This window comes from Propithecus coquereli, unplaced genomic scaffold (genome assembly GCF_000956105.1).
Source record: "Propithecus coquereli isolate 6110/MARCELLA unplaced genomic scaffold, Pcoq_1.0 Scaffold443, whole genome shotgun sequence".
In the NCBI taxonomy this organism is placed as follows: domain Eukaryota; kingdom Metazoa; phylum Chordata; class Mammalia; order Primates; family Indriidae; genus Propithecus; species Propithecus coquereli.
This window is the reverse complement of record NW_012150208.1, coordinates 1,018,868-1,030,845: the sequence shown is the minus strand read 5'-3', so window position 1 is coordinate 1,030,845 and position 11,978 is coordinate 1,018,868. Positions and strand designations below refer to the sequence as shown.

Genomic DNA, 11,978 nt, shown 5'->3' with positions numbered 1-11,978 from the left:
ACAATCCGCCCGCCTCGGCCTCCCAGAGTGCTAGGATTACAGGCGTGAGCCACCGCGCCCGGCCCTGCCCTCTAGTCTTGATGCTGAGGGGCCTGGGAGGGTCTGCTGGCAGGGGCCTGGATTCTCATGGCTCTGCAACTCACAGGGATCTGGGACTCATGAGTGGGGTAAGAAGGGACCAAGTCAGGCCAGTCACTGTTCTCACAGACCCAGAGATCTCAGAGAGCTTATCATGCTCAAAGGACAGGAGAGGAATGTGCACACACGCACACACTCTTATACCAGCAGCACTGCCCTCTTGACCAAAAAGAACATCTCTTCCCCTACACATGCAATTGTTACCAGTGACTGTTATTACCTCTCTTCAAATATATGTGTGTGTGTGTGTGTGTGTGTGTGTGTGTGTGTAGTTATTCTGCAAATGTACATTTTCTGTCAGATACAAAATTACATTTACAAACACAAAAACTGAAAATTATACACACAGACAGCCACCCCCACAATCCCCATACTTGGCTCTACAGGTGTGTATGGAGCCTCCACCAGACAGCCCACCTTCAGTGTTGCAATACTCAGCACAATTGTTGGCTAGTACAAAGGGAACTGTGATATTCAATCAAAAAGCCATACAAGCCAGGTAACATTAGGACTTGATAACGTTAGGTGATTTAATTAGTGAATGAATGTTAGAAATGGGTTTTCCTTGTGGAATCAGTGGAATTCAAATACGTGGATTGGCTACAACATTTTAGAGCTACTTTCCATGTATGAACAGGACATAGGATTCACCCTGTAGAATGCTGCCACAGGCTGGACATTTAAATGGTCCTGTCCCCAGCCCACGGGACACAGGGTTCTGCTTGCCTGGTGCTGTATCAACTGGATCTGCATTTGGAATAGTGTCATGCTTGACCCACGAGAACCTTGTGTGCAAAGTCAGTTTGAAGCACCTCAGGGACAGAGCACCAATGCTCCATGACACCTGCAGACAGTACTGTTTGACTGTCATTGTCCCTGCATGCCAACACATCTGTCTAAACAACCTATGCACAACAGAATTAGGTCTGAGACTGGTATTCATCTATCCTGGTAGCCAGGTAGTGGGCAAGGAAACCTGTGGCCCTCACCTAAATATGGGGTGGTTAATATTTAACAACAATAGCAAATCAGTAATGGGGTATGACCAAACTGACTTATGTCTGTTGTAACACTTAAATCTTATACATGTGCTCATAAATGCCCTCTCCAAAATCCACACCCCACCATACCCCGCTTCCCTGAGAAATCCGAGATACGAATACACATGCACATGCTCCTCCCACCCATAGACACACATGCTGACTCACTGTGGCAGAAACCCTTGCTCATGCTTATGCTCCTGTACTCAGACCCAGGGAGTCAAGAATGAGCCAAGCTGCCCCTAAAGATAATCCCACAATGTGTATTTCCATCTCCCCATCTCCCTTCCAGGGCAGCACTGAGCAGGGAACAGTCTACTTCTACCCTCCCAGAAGCTCAGCCATCCAGAAGCTGGGGAACAATTAGCCAAGGGGCAAGGAGGCAGCCACCCCTCCAGGGTACGGGCTGAGCAGGCCTTGGCACTGGCATGCTCCACTATTGGCATACGTTTGCCCAGTTTCAGAAAGGATCTGTCAGGGGTATATTTGTGCTCTGTGCATTTCTATGCTGGTGCTGGTTGCATCTGTTAAATTATAAATACCAACTTTTGTTTCAAAGTTCCAGAAACTTTAATCTCGAGGGAGGCTGTACTTCGGCACTGGGAAACAAAGGGTTAAGTATCTGTGAGAACATGTGTCACTGGGGTCAGGATGCACATAGCACTCTGTATCGTCAGACTAAGGGATGTTGGAAAGTAGCAATGCCTACATGCTGTCGTCCTGGGCTTTTCCCTCACATATGCATCGAGAGACTCCTCCCAGTTCTGGCCCAGACTCTCCTCTGAGCTGGGAGCACCTTGCTCCTCCCTGAGTAGACAACTTTATCAGGCCAGCTGGGTCCAGAGGTCCAGTGACCTCTCAAGGCAGAGCTGGCAGCTATCAAGAAGGCAAAGCAGAAGTGATGATGAACCTGGCCGGCCCAGGCCCCAACTTGCCCCTGAGGGCAGCCTAGTACCGGTTTGACATCATTCCATGGAACCAGAGGCCCTCCTGCCTCAGGGCAGTGAGCTGCTGTGATAGAAGCAGCCCTGGCAAGAGCTGGGCTCCTGTTCTCCCCGCCTCCATCTCCTCAGGGCTCTGGCCAAATCCACACGCTGCCCGCAGGGAGGGGACAGCCCCCAAGCATCCAAGGCCTCCTTTCCCTCCTCAGTTGGCCGCAGTCCCTCGCTGTCATGCCTCCAGGGTTGTGTCTGTAGCAACCGCTGGGCAGCCTGGGGCAAGAGCGTGGAGGGCAGACCCAAGACAGACTGACCAGGTGCCTCTGCCAGAGGGTGGCGGCCCTTCCCACAGGCAGACAGGAGAGAGGCACTCCCTGAGTACTGCCCCTCACGGCCAGATTCGCAAGTAGGTGCCGGTGGAGCAGACAGAGAAAAGCGGGAACACACGCTCCTGGAAGTTGACGCGGAAGGTGTAGAGGTGGCGCATGTCCTCCATGGCATAGAAGGACACAGCTCCCACTTCCAGGTCCAGGGCCACCCGCACACGCGACAGGTGCCCACAGCTGAGGGGCGTCCGCTCAGGGCTGGTCACAGCCCAGTACTGGCCACCGTTGAGCTGCAGAGCCCAGACGCCCTCCTCGGGGGTGAAGGGCGTGAGGCCCTTGCGACGCACGCTCTCGCGGGCCACGCCGAAGGCCCAGCCGTCCTTGGAGCCCACTTCCACCTCCCAGTGGTGCCGGCCAGAGGAGAAGCCGCAGGACGCCAGGACGCGGGTGTTGGTATCGAAGCGGCGGGGGTGGTTGGGCAGGTCCTGGGCCCGCTGGCCGAGGCGCACGCTCTTCAGATCAAGAGAGAGGATCAGGCGCGGGTTGGCCGTGTCGGCGTCCAAGGTGAGCTCCACTGCGGGCGGAGACAGAGGGACGGGAGTCCCCACGCAGGGCCCTGGCAGGGCCCCTCCTTGCAGGGCCACACCCGCTCCTGGAGCAGCAAACCTGCCCCCTCCCTGCGGCATCTTGTGCCAATGCCCGATCCATCCCCACTCCATGCCTCCCAGGTACTTTGTTTCCTCACTCCGTAAGCACTTATTGAAATCGAACAAATGCGACGTATGGGCCTGATTTGGATCCCAGTTCAAACAGATCGACGAATCCAATTTAACAGACAATTAAGGAAATTCAATTACTAGATGTTGGGAAAAACCATTAATCTTTCTAGGTGTGATGATGGCTTTGTGGTTACATTTTTTAAAAGTCTCTTTAGAGATAACATAATGAGACATTTATGGAAATGATATGTTATCTATGATTTGCTTTAAAATAATCCAGTGGGAAGAAGTGGGTAATGGCGTCTATGAAAAACATTGGCCATGAATTGATCATTGCTAAAGGTGTGTGATGAGTACAAAACATTCATTGTGCTCTTCTGTCTACTTTTGAGTATGTTTGAAAATGTCCATAACAAAAATTAAAAATATGTGTACTTATTGTGAGCGCTACTATGTTCCTGGCACCGTCATGGGCCCTGGGAATACCACATCAAACAAGGCAGAGCAGTGCCCCTCTCCTCTTGTAGCTTCCTTCTAGTCAGAGACAGGCAGTAAATGACGGACATAGACAATAAGAGGGGCCAGAGGAGCAGCTGCAATTTCTGGAGTGGCCAGGGAGGACCCTCACTGAGAAGGGTGCTGAGCAGAGACACAAAGGAGGTGAGGAAGCCACATGGCTGTCTGGGGGAAGCAGGTTCCAGGCCAAGAGGCAGGCAGAGCAGTGCAAAGGCCCTGAGGTGGGTATGTGTTCGGTATATTCTAGGAGCAGCAAGGAGGGTGTGTATCGGCACAGAGTGAGCCGGGGGCGGTGGGAGGAGGAGTGTGCAGTGAGGCCAGATCCCTAGGGGCCTTGAAGGCCACTGTGAGAGCTCTGGCCTTTACTGAGTGAGAGGGGCCACCATGGGGCTCTGAGCACAGGAGGGGCATGGTCTCACTCAGTTGGTTTAGGTAAACGCTGACTTGGCTTGGTCCTTGGCATCAGGAATATGTGTCCTTCCTCCTCTCCCCTCCTTTCCATTCCCCTGAGTGTTGGATCCCACAGCCTCCAGAGCTCTGCAGGAGTCAGAACAATTTTCCTTCCTGTCTTCAGCCTCCTTTGCTTCCCTGGTCCCTACATCCCCAGGAGAGGTCTCCGTCTGTCCTGGAGTGGAGACAGGGAAGAGGTTCATCCAGGTGACTGACAAGCCTTCCCCAGTCTGAGTATGTCAAGGTACAGGGCACTCTTGCTCCTGACTGACCTATAGCTTATGGGCCACCTGAGGGAGCCAGAGCTGCCCCTTCCCAGGGGGAATGGAGAAGGGTGGCAGACTGGCAGAGTCACTGAGATGGGTGGGCAGAAGGAAGCGACATCGTGTAAAACCCCGAGATGGTCACTGGCAGAGAGTGGATTCTTTGTTAGGCAAAATACTCAGTACTCACTATCACAACCACCATCCCTACCTTTCTCCTCTTTCTCCAGCTCTCCCCGAAGATCTTCTGAGGAGGAGAAACAAAGCAGGGAGTGTGAGAATGACTCAGGAGATTGTCTAGCAAGGACACCAGCTCTTCCAACGTGTACAGCCCAATGGACTCACTCATTCCCCAGATGCTCCAGAGGCTGCGAATCGGTGTGCAGACACCTGGGCCAAGCATGGCGGTAGGGGCAGGGCAGACGCCCAAGTACCCAAGTATCCTCGCTCTGGCCCGAGCTGAACTTCCCCTCCTCAGACTTCTTTCTGCCCCCAATATTCCTCTACCCTGTCTGTCCCGGTAGGAAGCTGCATGCCCTGGGGGGCCTAGGTAGATTTGCCACCAATGCCTCCCCATACCAGCCTGGCCTTGGCACACCCAGCTCTCTCCTGTTTTCTGACACGATTTCTGGAAAGACACACCCTGGGGAGCCCTGAGCTACCAGAATCTGACCACCTCCACCCACACTGCATGGCCCAGCCCAGAACCCAGACCCTTACCTTTAAACTTCTTCAGCAGCCCTTTTAAGATGAAGGTCTTAAGGGAGACATTCCAGACTTTATTCTTCATCTCAGAAGAGACTGTGGTTGGCTTGGGGCCAGGCACATTGCTGCACCTGCGGGACAGGGGCTCTGAGGAAGGCCCACCAACACCATCCTGCTCCCACTGGGCTGTGACAGTTAGGATGGTGAGATCCTCTTGGCAGAAGGAGGTAGAAAAGGGAGAGCCAGGCCTTGTATGGGAAAAGCCGTGGCCAGGCAGGCAGACATTTGCCACGGAAAGGAGCCAGGCGAGGAAGGGGGGGATCAGGAGGTGAGAGGGGATCAGGAGGTAAGTGGGCAGGTGGGGAATGAAGAGAGAGCCAGCTCCGCCCCAGGCACAATTAGGTTCACTCACCTATCCAGTGTGCTTTTGAATTCCTGGAAGAAAGGACGGAAGAAAACCGAATCAGCATTGGGTAACTTCCATTCGCCTTTGAGAAATAAACCTTGCCCTTTCGTGTAAGAGAGTAAGCAGCAAGCAAGTGTACCACGCCTCACTGCCTGCATGGGCTCCAGGCGGCAGTGGCCCCCTGAGGCGTCTGGCTGCTGGGTGTCTCTTCACGTGGACTCCTTACCACAGCTTCATTTATTACAGAATCATCACCTTGCTGGGCCTATTTCTTTTTAAAGAGCACCTTTCCTGTTTAGCAATTACAACAGTAACACATGCTGAGGATACAAACCTGGGAGATGCAGAAAAGTAGAAAGAAGAAAGAAACAAGAGACAAGTCACAACCCTTAGACACTGACTGGTCACTCAGACCAGTGTCTTTTAAATGGCTGTTCTTGCCTCATTTGTAGTTTGTGAAGTTTATCTAAGTAGATTGTGACTATTTTTTAAATGATATAAAATAGAACAGAAAACATCAAAGGGCATCAAATGTTAGTAAAGGTATTATTTCTGACTTTTGTCTCATGTATACTTGGAATATGATGTAATATACACAATTGTGGCTCACAGTCAAGGTTTTATCACATTCCTCTAGACCTCCAACCCCAGGAGAATCAGGGTCCCTTCCCTCAGTGCCCTTTCACTCCAGGTCACACGATTCTACTAAACCCCCAGGATCTGACTCTGTTCCCCAACTGCCAATCTTGATGCCTCAGGATAAATGACTCAGACTCACCTGGAGAAAATCGAGGTCAGGCTTTCCAGCTGTCTCCTGGAGCTGGCTGCAGAGCTTGGAGAGCTGGGCAATCTCACCTCCGAGCTGGGTCAGGTTCTCATTCTGCTTTTGTGTCACTTCCCGGGACAGCTCCTCCAGGCGGCCCAGCAGCCGGCCCTCCTGCTCCACCAGGAAGGCCCGCAGCGCCTGGAACTCTGCCCCTACTTTCTCCCGCTCAGCGGCCATCTGCTTCTGTCCCAGAGAAGTTGGAGAGGCAGGGGTCTTGGGCATTGAGATATAACATTTGGACAGGCACCTCTGAGTCGTCCCACAGGGCAGGGCTCCTCCCCTTCATGGACTGGGGCTCAGAGCCACCCCAACAATGTGTGCTATGCACAGGCTCTATTTCCGACATCCCAGCTCTGTGTGAGATGCAGTCTCAACACATGCTGTCCTCTGCCCTGCCACAGATGTGCCCCCGCATCTCTTTGGACCTGGGCTCTACCACCTAAACTAGGGTAACTACATACTCCCCTAGAACTACCTGGGGCTGCTGTTTCCTCCCTTATAAAGTGGAAGGGATAAATTAATAGGACCATCATAAGGATTAAACTAAGGTTGATTTTTCCTCCCCAAACACATTTATTTCATCATCCACAAACTTTCACTCTTCACTTTACTTTTCTTTGTTTTTTAATTTGAGACAGGGTCTAGCTCTGTTGCCCAGGCTAGAGTACAGTGGTATGCTCATAGCTCCCTGAGCCCTCAAACTCCTGAGCTCAAGTGATCCTCCTGCCTTAGCCTCCAGAGTAGCTAGGAATATAGGCGAGCACCACCATGCCCAGCTAATTTTTAAATTATTTGTAGAGATGGGGGTCTTGTTATGTTGCCCAGGCTGGTCCCAAACTCCTGGCCTCAAGCTATCCTCTGCCTGGGCCTCACAAAGTGCTAGGATTACAGGTCTGAGCCACCTTGCTGGGCCTATTTCTTTTTAAAGAGCACCTTTCCTGTTTAGCAATTACAACAGTAACACATGCTGAGGATACAAACCTGGTAGATGCAGAAAAGTAGAAAGAAGGAAGAAAAATCGGATGCCAGTGATCAGAGGTAGCAGCACACCCACAAATAACTAAGTGAGAATATGCTGTGAGCAAGCTTGATATTCTGTTCTTTCCATTAACATAATACACAGGATTTTTTCACTTCTGTGTTTTTAGAAACAGGCTCACACTCCTGATCTCTTGATTTTTTTTACATGAACACATGTGTGGCACTTGGCATGCTACAGAGAGCAAAGCTTCTCATGGCCAGTGACAAGGGAGAAGCTCCAGTGTCAAAGTTCCTCTTCCTTGGAAACTCCAGAGAAGAGGAAGGGATGGCGGGAAGAGGAGACTGTGGGGACTGTGAAGGGGTGTGGAAGTCAGGAGACCTGGGTTCAGGATATGGTTCCCCAAACAGCCCACAAGGCCCTTGCCTCACCTTCATCGTCAGGATATTGCTCAAGCAGCACGGCAGCACAGAGCACTTTACAGTATTAAGTCAGCCCTGACAACAACCCAGGGAGGTGGGTACCTTCCCATCCCGTCTTGCAAATGACGGAACAGAGACAGAGAGACACATCACCAAGAAGTGGTAGGCCAGGCTTCTATCCCAGAGACTCTGACACCAGAGTCTGAACTTCTCAATGCTACATCATACTGCCTCCCAAGGAAATAGCACATGTAAAACAGTATTTGCCAAAATACTCTTAATTGGGATTTCCCAACCTCAGCACTATTGACGTTTGGGGCCAGATCATTCTTTGTTGATAGAGGTTGTGCATTGTAGAATGTTTAGCAGCACCTCTGGCGTCTACCACTACATGCCAATAGCACCCCTATCCCCTATCGACAACCCAAAATACCTCTAGACATTGCCAAATGTCCCCTGGGGTAAGAGCATTTTCAAATAAAAGTATTCCTTCTCCTTTTGATCATGCAACAATAGTTGTATTCTACCTCCATTTTTTTCATTAAGTAGGTACTTTTTTTTTTTTTTGAGACAGAGTCTCACCGTGTTGCCCGGGCTAGAGTGCCGTGGCATCAGCCTAGCTCACAGCAACCTCAAACTCCTGGGCTCAAGCGATCCTCCTGCCTCAGCCTCCCGAGTAGCTGGGACTACAGGCATGCGCCACCATGCCCGGCTAGTTTTTTCTATATATTTTTAGTTGTTCAATTAATTTCTTTCTATTTTTGGTAGAGACGGGGTCTCGCTCTTGCTCAGGCTGGTTTCGAGCTCCTGAGCTCAAACGATCCGCCCGCCTCGGCCTCCCAGAGAGCTAGGATTACAGGCGTGAGCCACCGCGCCTGGCCAGTAGGTACTTTATCGTTATAAAAAATGTGTGGCCTGGAAATGAGGGTGAAGGGGTGGGTGTGGGGAGAGGGAAGAGGTGGAAGGTGCTGAGTGATGTCTCGATGTCTGGGGAGTCAGGTCAGAGACCCAGAACCTGCCTGTGCTGTGGGAAGGCCCTCTGGATCATGGATGTAAACCAATGGCTTAAGAGCTACACGCATGCTTACTCCAGCAGAAGTGGGCTGGAGGGCTGGAGGGATGAGCTCGTCTTTGTGGAGGGAAGTAAGTGATCAGATGGGAAGGTCTGGGATGCACACTGGATGCAGTTGTAACAAATGCAGTTGAGGGTTAGGAAAGGACCCTTAGACCCCAAGTGGAGAGGCACCCAGAACTCAAGGGTCCTTCCCTGCTGCCTCCTGACATTGAGGACAGGAGAGTGCTCAAGTTCCTCTTCCTCCAATTCCCAACTCCAGAACTGAATGGCCCTGCCCTAACAGGCCTTAGTAGATCCTTTCACTCTTTCAACACCTATTTATTGAGCTAGGAACTGGATTTGCAAGGTGGAAACTGACAGTTGGTGATGCCTGTTTGTCTACCTTAACCAAAATGAGCCCCATTTCACTTTCCTGTTCCACCCTAAGGAAATCAAAGTATCATCCCAATTGGAGGGGTGGAGGTGGGGAGCAGGCAGTGCCAGCGGCTTAGGGTGCTGCAGCAGGGGCTGCTGTAAACCCAAGTCCCCAAACCTCCTGCCCTCTGCCAGAGCCAGCAGCAGCTCTGATACCCCCTGAGCCCCTTCTCCCTTTGCCTCAATTTCAAAAAAGAAAAACTCTGAAACTGGAAATTTTTTTCACTATTCTTTTGGTGACGAAACATGCCTAGAGCTGACATGAGGCTCTTTATTGTATTTATGTTCCCACTGAATATGAATATTCATATGTTTCTCTGCAGAAATATTAGTGTGTTCAATCGGTGTGTTATGTATTATTAGAGTGACTGTAAGTCCTGATGCACTGGGGTAGCTTCACCGTAAGCCAGCTTTCTCCAGTAGTTATTGTAGCGCCCCCTTTCACTCTCAAAAGTTCTGGTTTGTACAATAAACTGTATGGTCGCCCTGTATAGTATGCACCCTATTATCTTCCTAAAATCTACCCTGCTGTTCCACAGCACACACTACAACACCTCAGACACAGTGGCGGTGGCGGGCCCTCTGCTGTCCCCCATGGGGCCCACCTGAGGGATGCCTGGCTCACCAGGAGCTCCCTGCTCTCCTTCTCTTCTGTGGCCCGGCACACCTCATAGTCCTCCAGTTCCTTCTTCAAGCCCCTGAGCCTGGACTCCAAGAGCTCCTGCGCATAAGGAGGGAAACATTGTGGGGAGAGAATTCTGGGAACCCCCACTCGTGCCTTCCTGGAGCCACCCAGGAGAAAGGGAAGTCCCTACTCATTGAGGAGGAGGACGGGTAGGAGTCATCTCTGGACACCGGGCCGGATATAGTCTGTGCAGGCTACACACAGATGTGCAGGGCAACAGCAGGGTGACTCCAAAGGTCCCGGGATCTTGCTTCCCCAGAGCATCTGCTGCGCAGTCCGGACTGAACCCCATCCCACCCCCATCCCCACCCCGCAGCCCAACCCGCCTTGTCCTCTCCTCAGCTCTCCTCCCCACGATCAGAAAGCCCTCTGGGTGGGAGGGTTGGAGCAGAGAAGGAAAGCAAGGCGAGCCCGGGGACTGTGCTCACTCCGCCCAGACCCTAGCAAGGAAGCAGCCTTGAGGAGGCACCCAGAGCCGGCAACCTTGGCACAGCCCAGATGGCTCCGGACGCTCTGCTTAACCCAGGAGCCCAGGAGCCCCTCGTCCCCGACCTCTTGGCGAGATTCCCACTCGGCCCCACAAGGTGGGGCTTTGAGCAGAGCCACGCCCCAGGGAAACAGGTGAGAGTGGTGGCAGCAGATGCGTGCGTGTGCCGGAGGCTTCCCGCCGAAGAGTTGCAGTAACGCAGACCAGGCTAGAGGCCGGGGATAGACAGGAAGAACATCGCCAAGCTCATGGAGGCGTCGCTCTGGTGGCCCCGTATCCGGCCCAGAGCGAAACGCACTGGGGACCATTGGGAGGCGTGACAGAGGGAGAGCTGCGCTCAGGCCGGAACCGGTGCTGGGCAGCCCGGAATAGAAAGGAGGCAGGGGCTGCACGGCCCCTAGTGCCTGTCGGTCACCTGCGCCGCCTGCGCGGGAGGGCCGGACCGGGGCCGGAGGTCTGGGGGCCGGCAGGTGCGGGGCCTACGCTCACCTTGGCCTCCTGCACCGCCTCGTCGAGCGGCAGCACTGCGTGCGCGCGGTGCTCGCGGGCGCGGTCGCACACCACGCAAATGGCGCGTCCGTCATCCTGGCAGTAGAGCTTGAGCGGTTCGCGGTGCTGAGCGCACCCGGCAGGCGCCGAGGTGGCCGCCGCCTCCGGGGACCCGAGCTCCCCCGGGACGGCCGCGGGCAGGCTGAAGCGCCGCAACAGTGTGGCCACCGCCGCCAGCTGCCTGTTGGGCCGCACCTGACTGGGGCGCGCGGGCTCGCGGCACTGCGGGCAGGGCAGCGGGCAGGGCGGCCCGCGGGGCGCGGCCGCGGCCCCGGCGCCGGGGCGCTCCCAGCAGCGCGCGATGCAGGCGCGGCAGAAGCTGTGGCCGCATTCTACAGACACCGGCTCGCGGAAGAGCTCTAAGCAGATGGAGCACGTCGCCTCGCCCTGCAGCTCTGCCGCCAGCGCCAGCGCCTCGGCCCCCGCGCCCGGGCCGGCCCGCGGCCCCACCGCCGCCATGCGCTTCCTCCGCGCACCCGGGTCGGGCGGCTCCGGGCAGCACGGGGCTCGGAGTGCGGCGCGGGGCTGGTCCGGGAGCGCCCACTGGGAGCGCAAGGGCGGCGCTGACACCCGGCCTGCGGAGACGTGAGCAGAGGGCGCGCCGGGGAAGGCAGGGTCTCGTCGCTGGCGAGCCGGGAGACACAGGGCGATTCCGGGGCGAGACGGCGCCCTGCGCCCCGGATCTGCGCTCCCCCAGGATCCCCCCCAGCCAGAGGTCTCCGTCCTGCCCCCTCCCTCAGCCTCTCTAGGTCGCCCCAGCCTGACCCAGTCAGCCGCGGGAAACGGGCCACAACAGGTGGGCGCACAAGGCCAGCTGGGTGCCACTGCTGGTTACCGACCGAGGCCGACCCAGCACCGCCTGGACAAGGGCCTGGCGAACGGGCCACGGTGTCAGGTTCCCAGAGCGCGGGTTCGTCCGGGCCCTGTGCTGAGCTAAACTTAGATCTGGAACCTACCCTTGTTCCCTCACCCCCAAGCATGGCCTTGTATCCACTTCTGTAACTACCTTTCCCGCGACTGTCCCTCCTTCTTTATTCTTT

The 11,978-nt window shown here is 54.3% G+C and overlaps 1 protein-coding gene across 1 annotated transcript; it reads right to left on the bottom strand.

Annotated features, from left to right (window-relative positions):
* Positions 1-2,504: 2,504 nt before the first annotated feature.
* Positions 2,505-11,432, bottom strand: TRIM7 (tripartite motif containing 7). Its single transcript, XM_012654657.1, has 7 exons — positions 10,879-11,432; positions 9,843-9,938; positions 6,280-6,510; positions 5,508-5,530; positions 5,111-5,226; positions 4,602-4,637; positions 2,505-3,016 (listed from the first exon to the last, which is right to left on the bottom strand). Exons 1-7 carry the CDS (start codon positions 11,395-11,397, stop codon positions 2,505-2,507), a joined length of 1,533 nt encoding a protein of 510 aa, XP_012510111.1. The 5' UTR covers positions 11,398-11,432.
* Between the last annotated feature and the right edge of the window lie 546 nt (positions 11,433-11,978).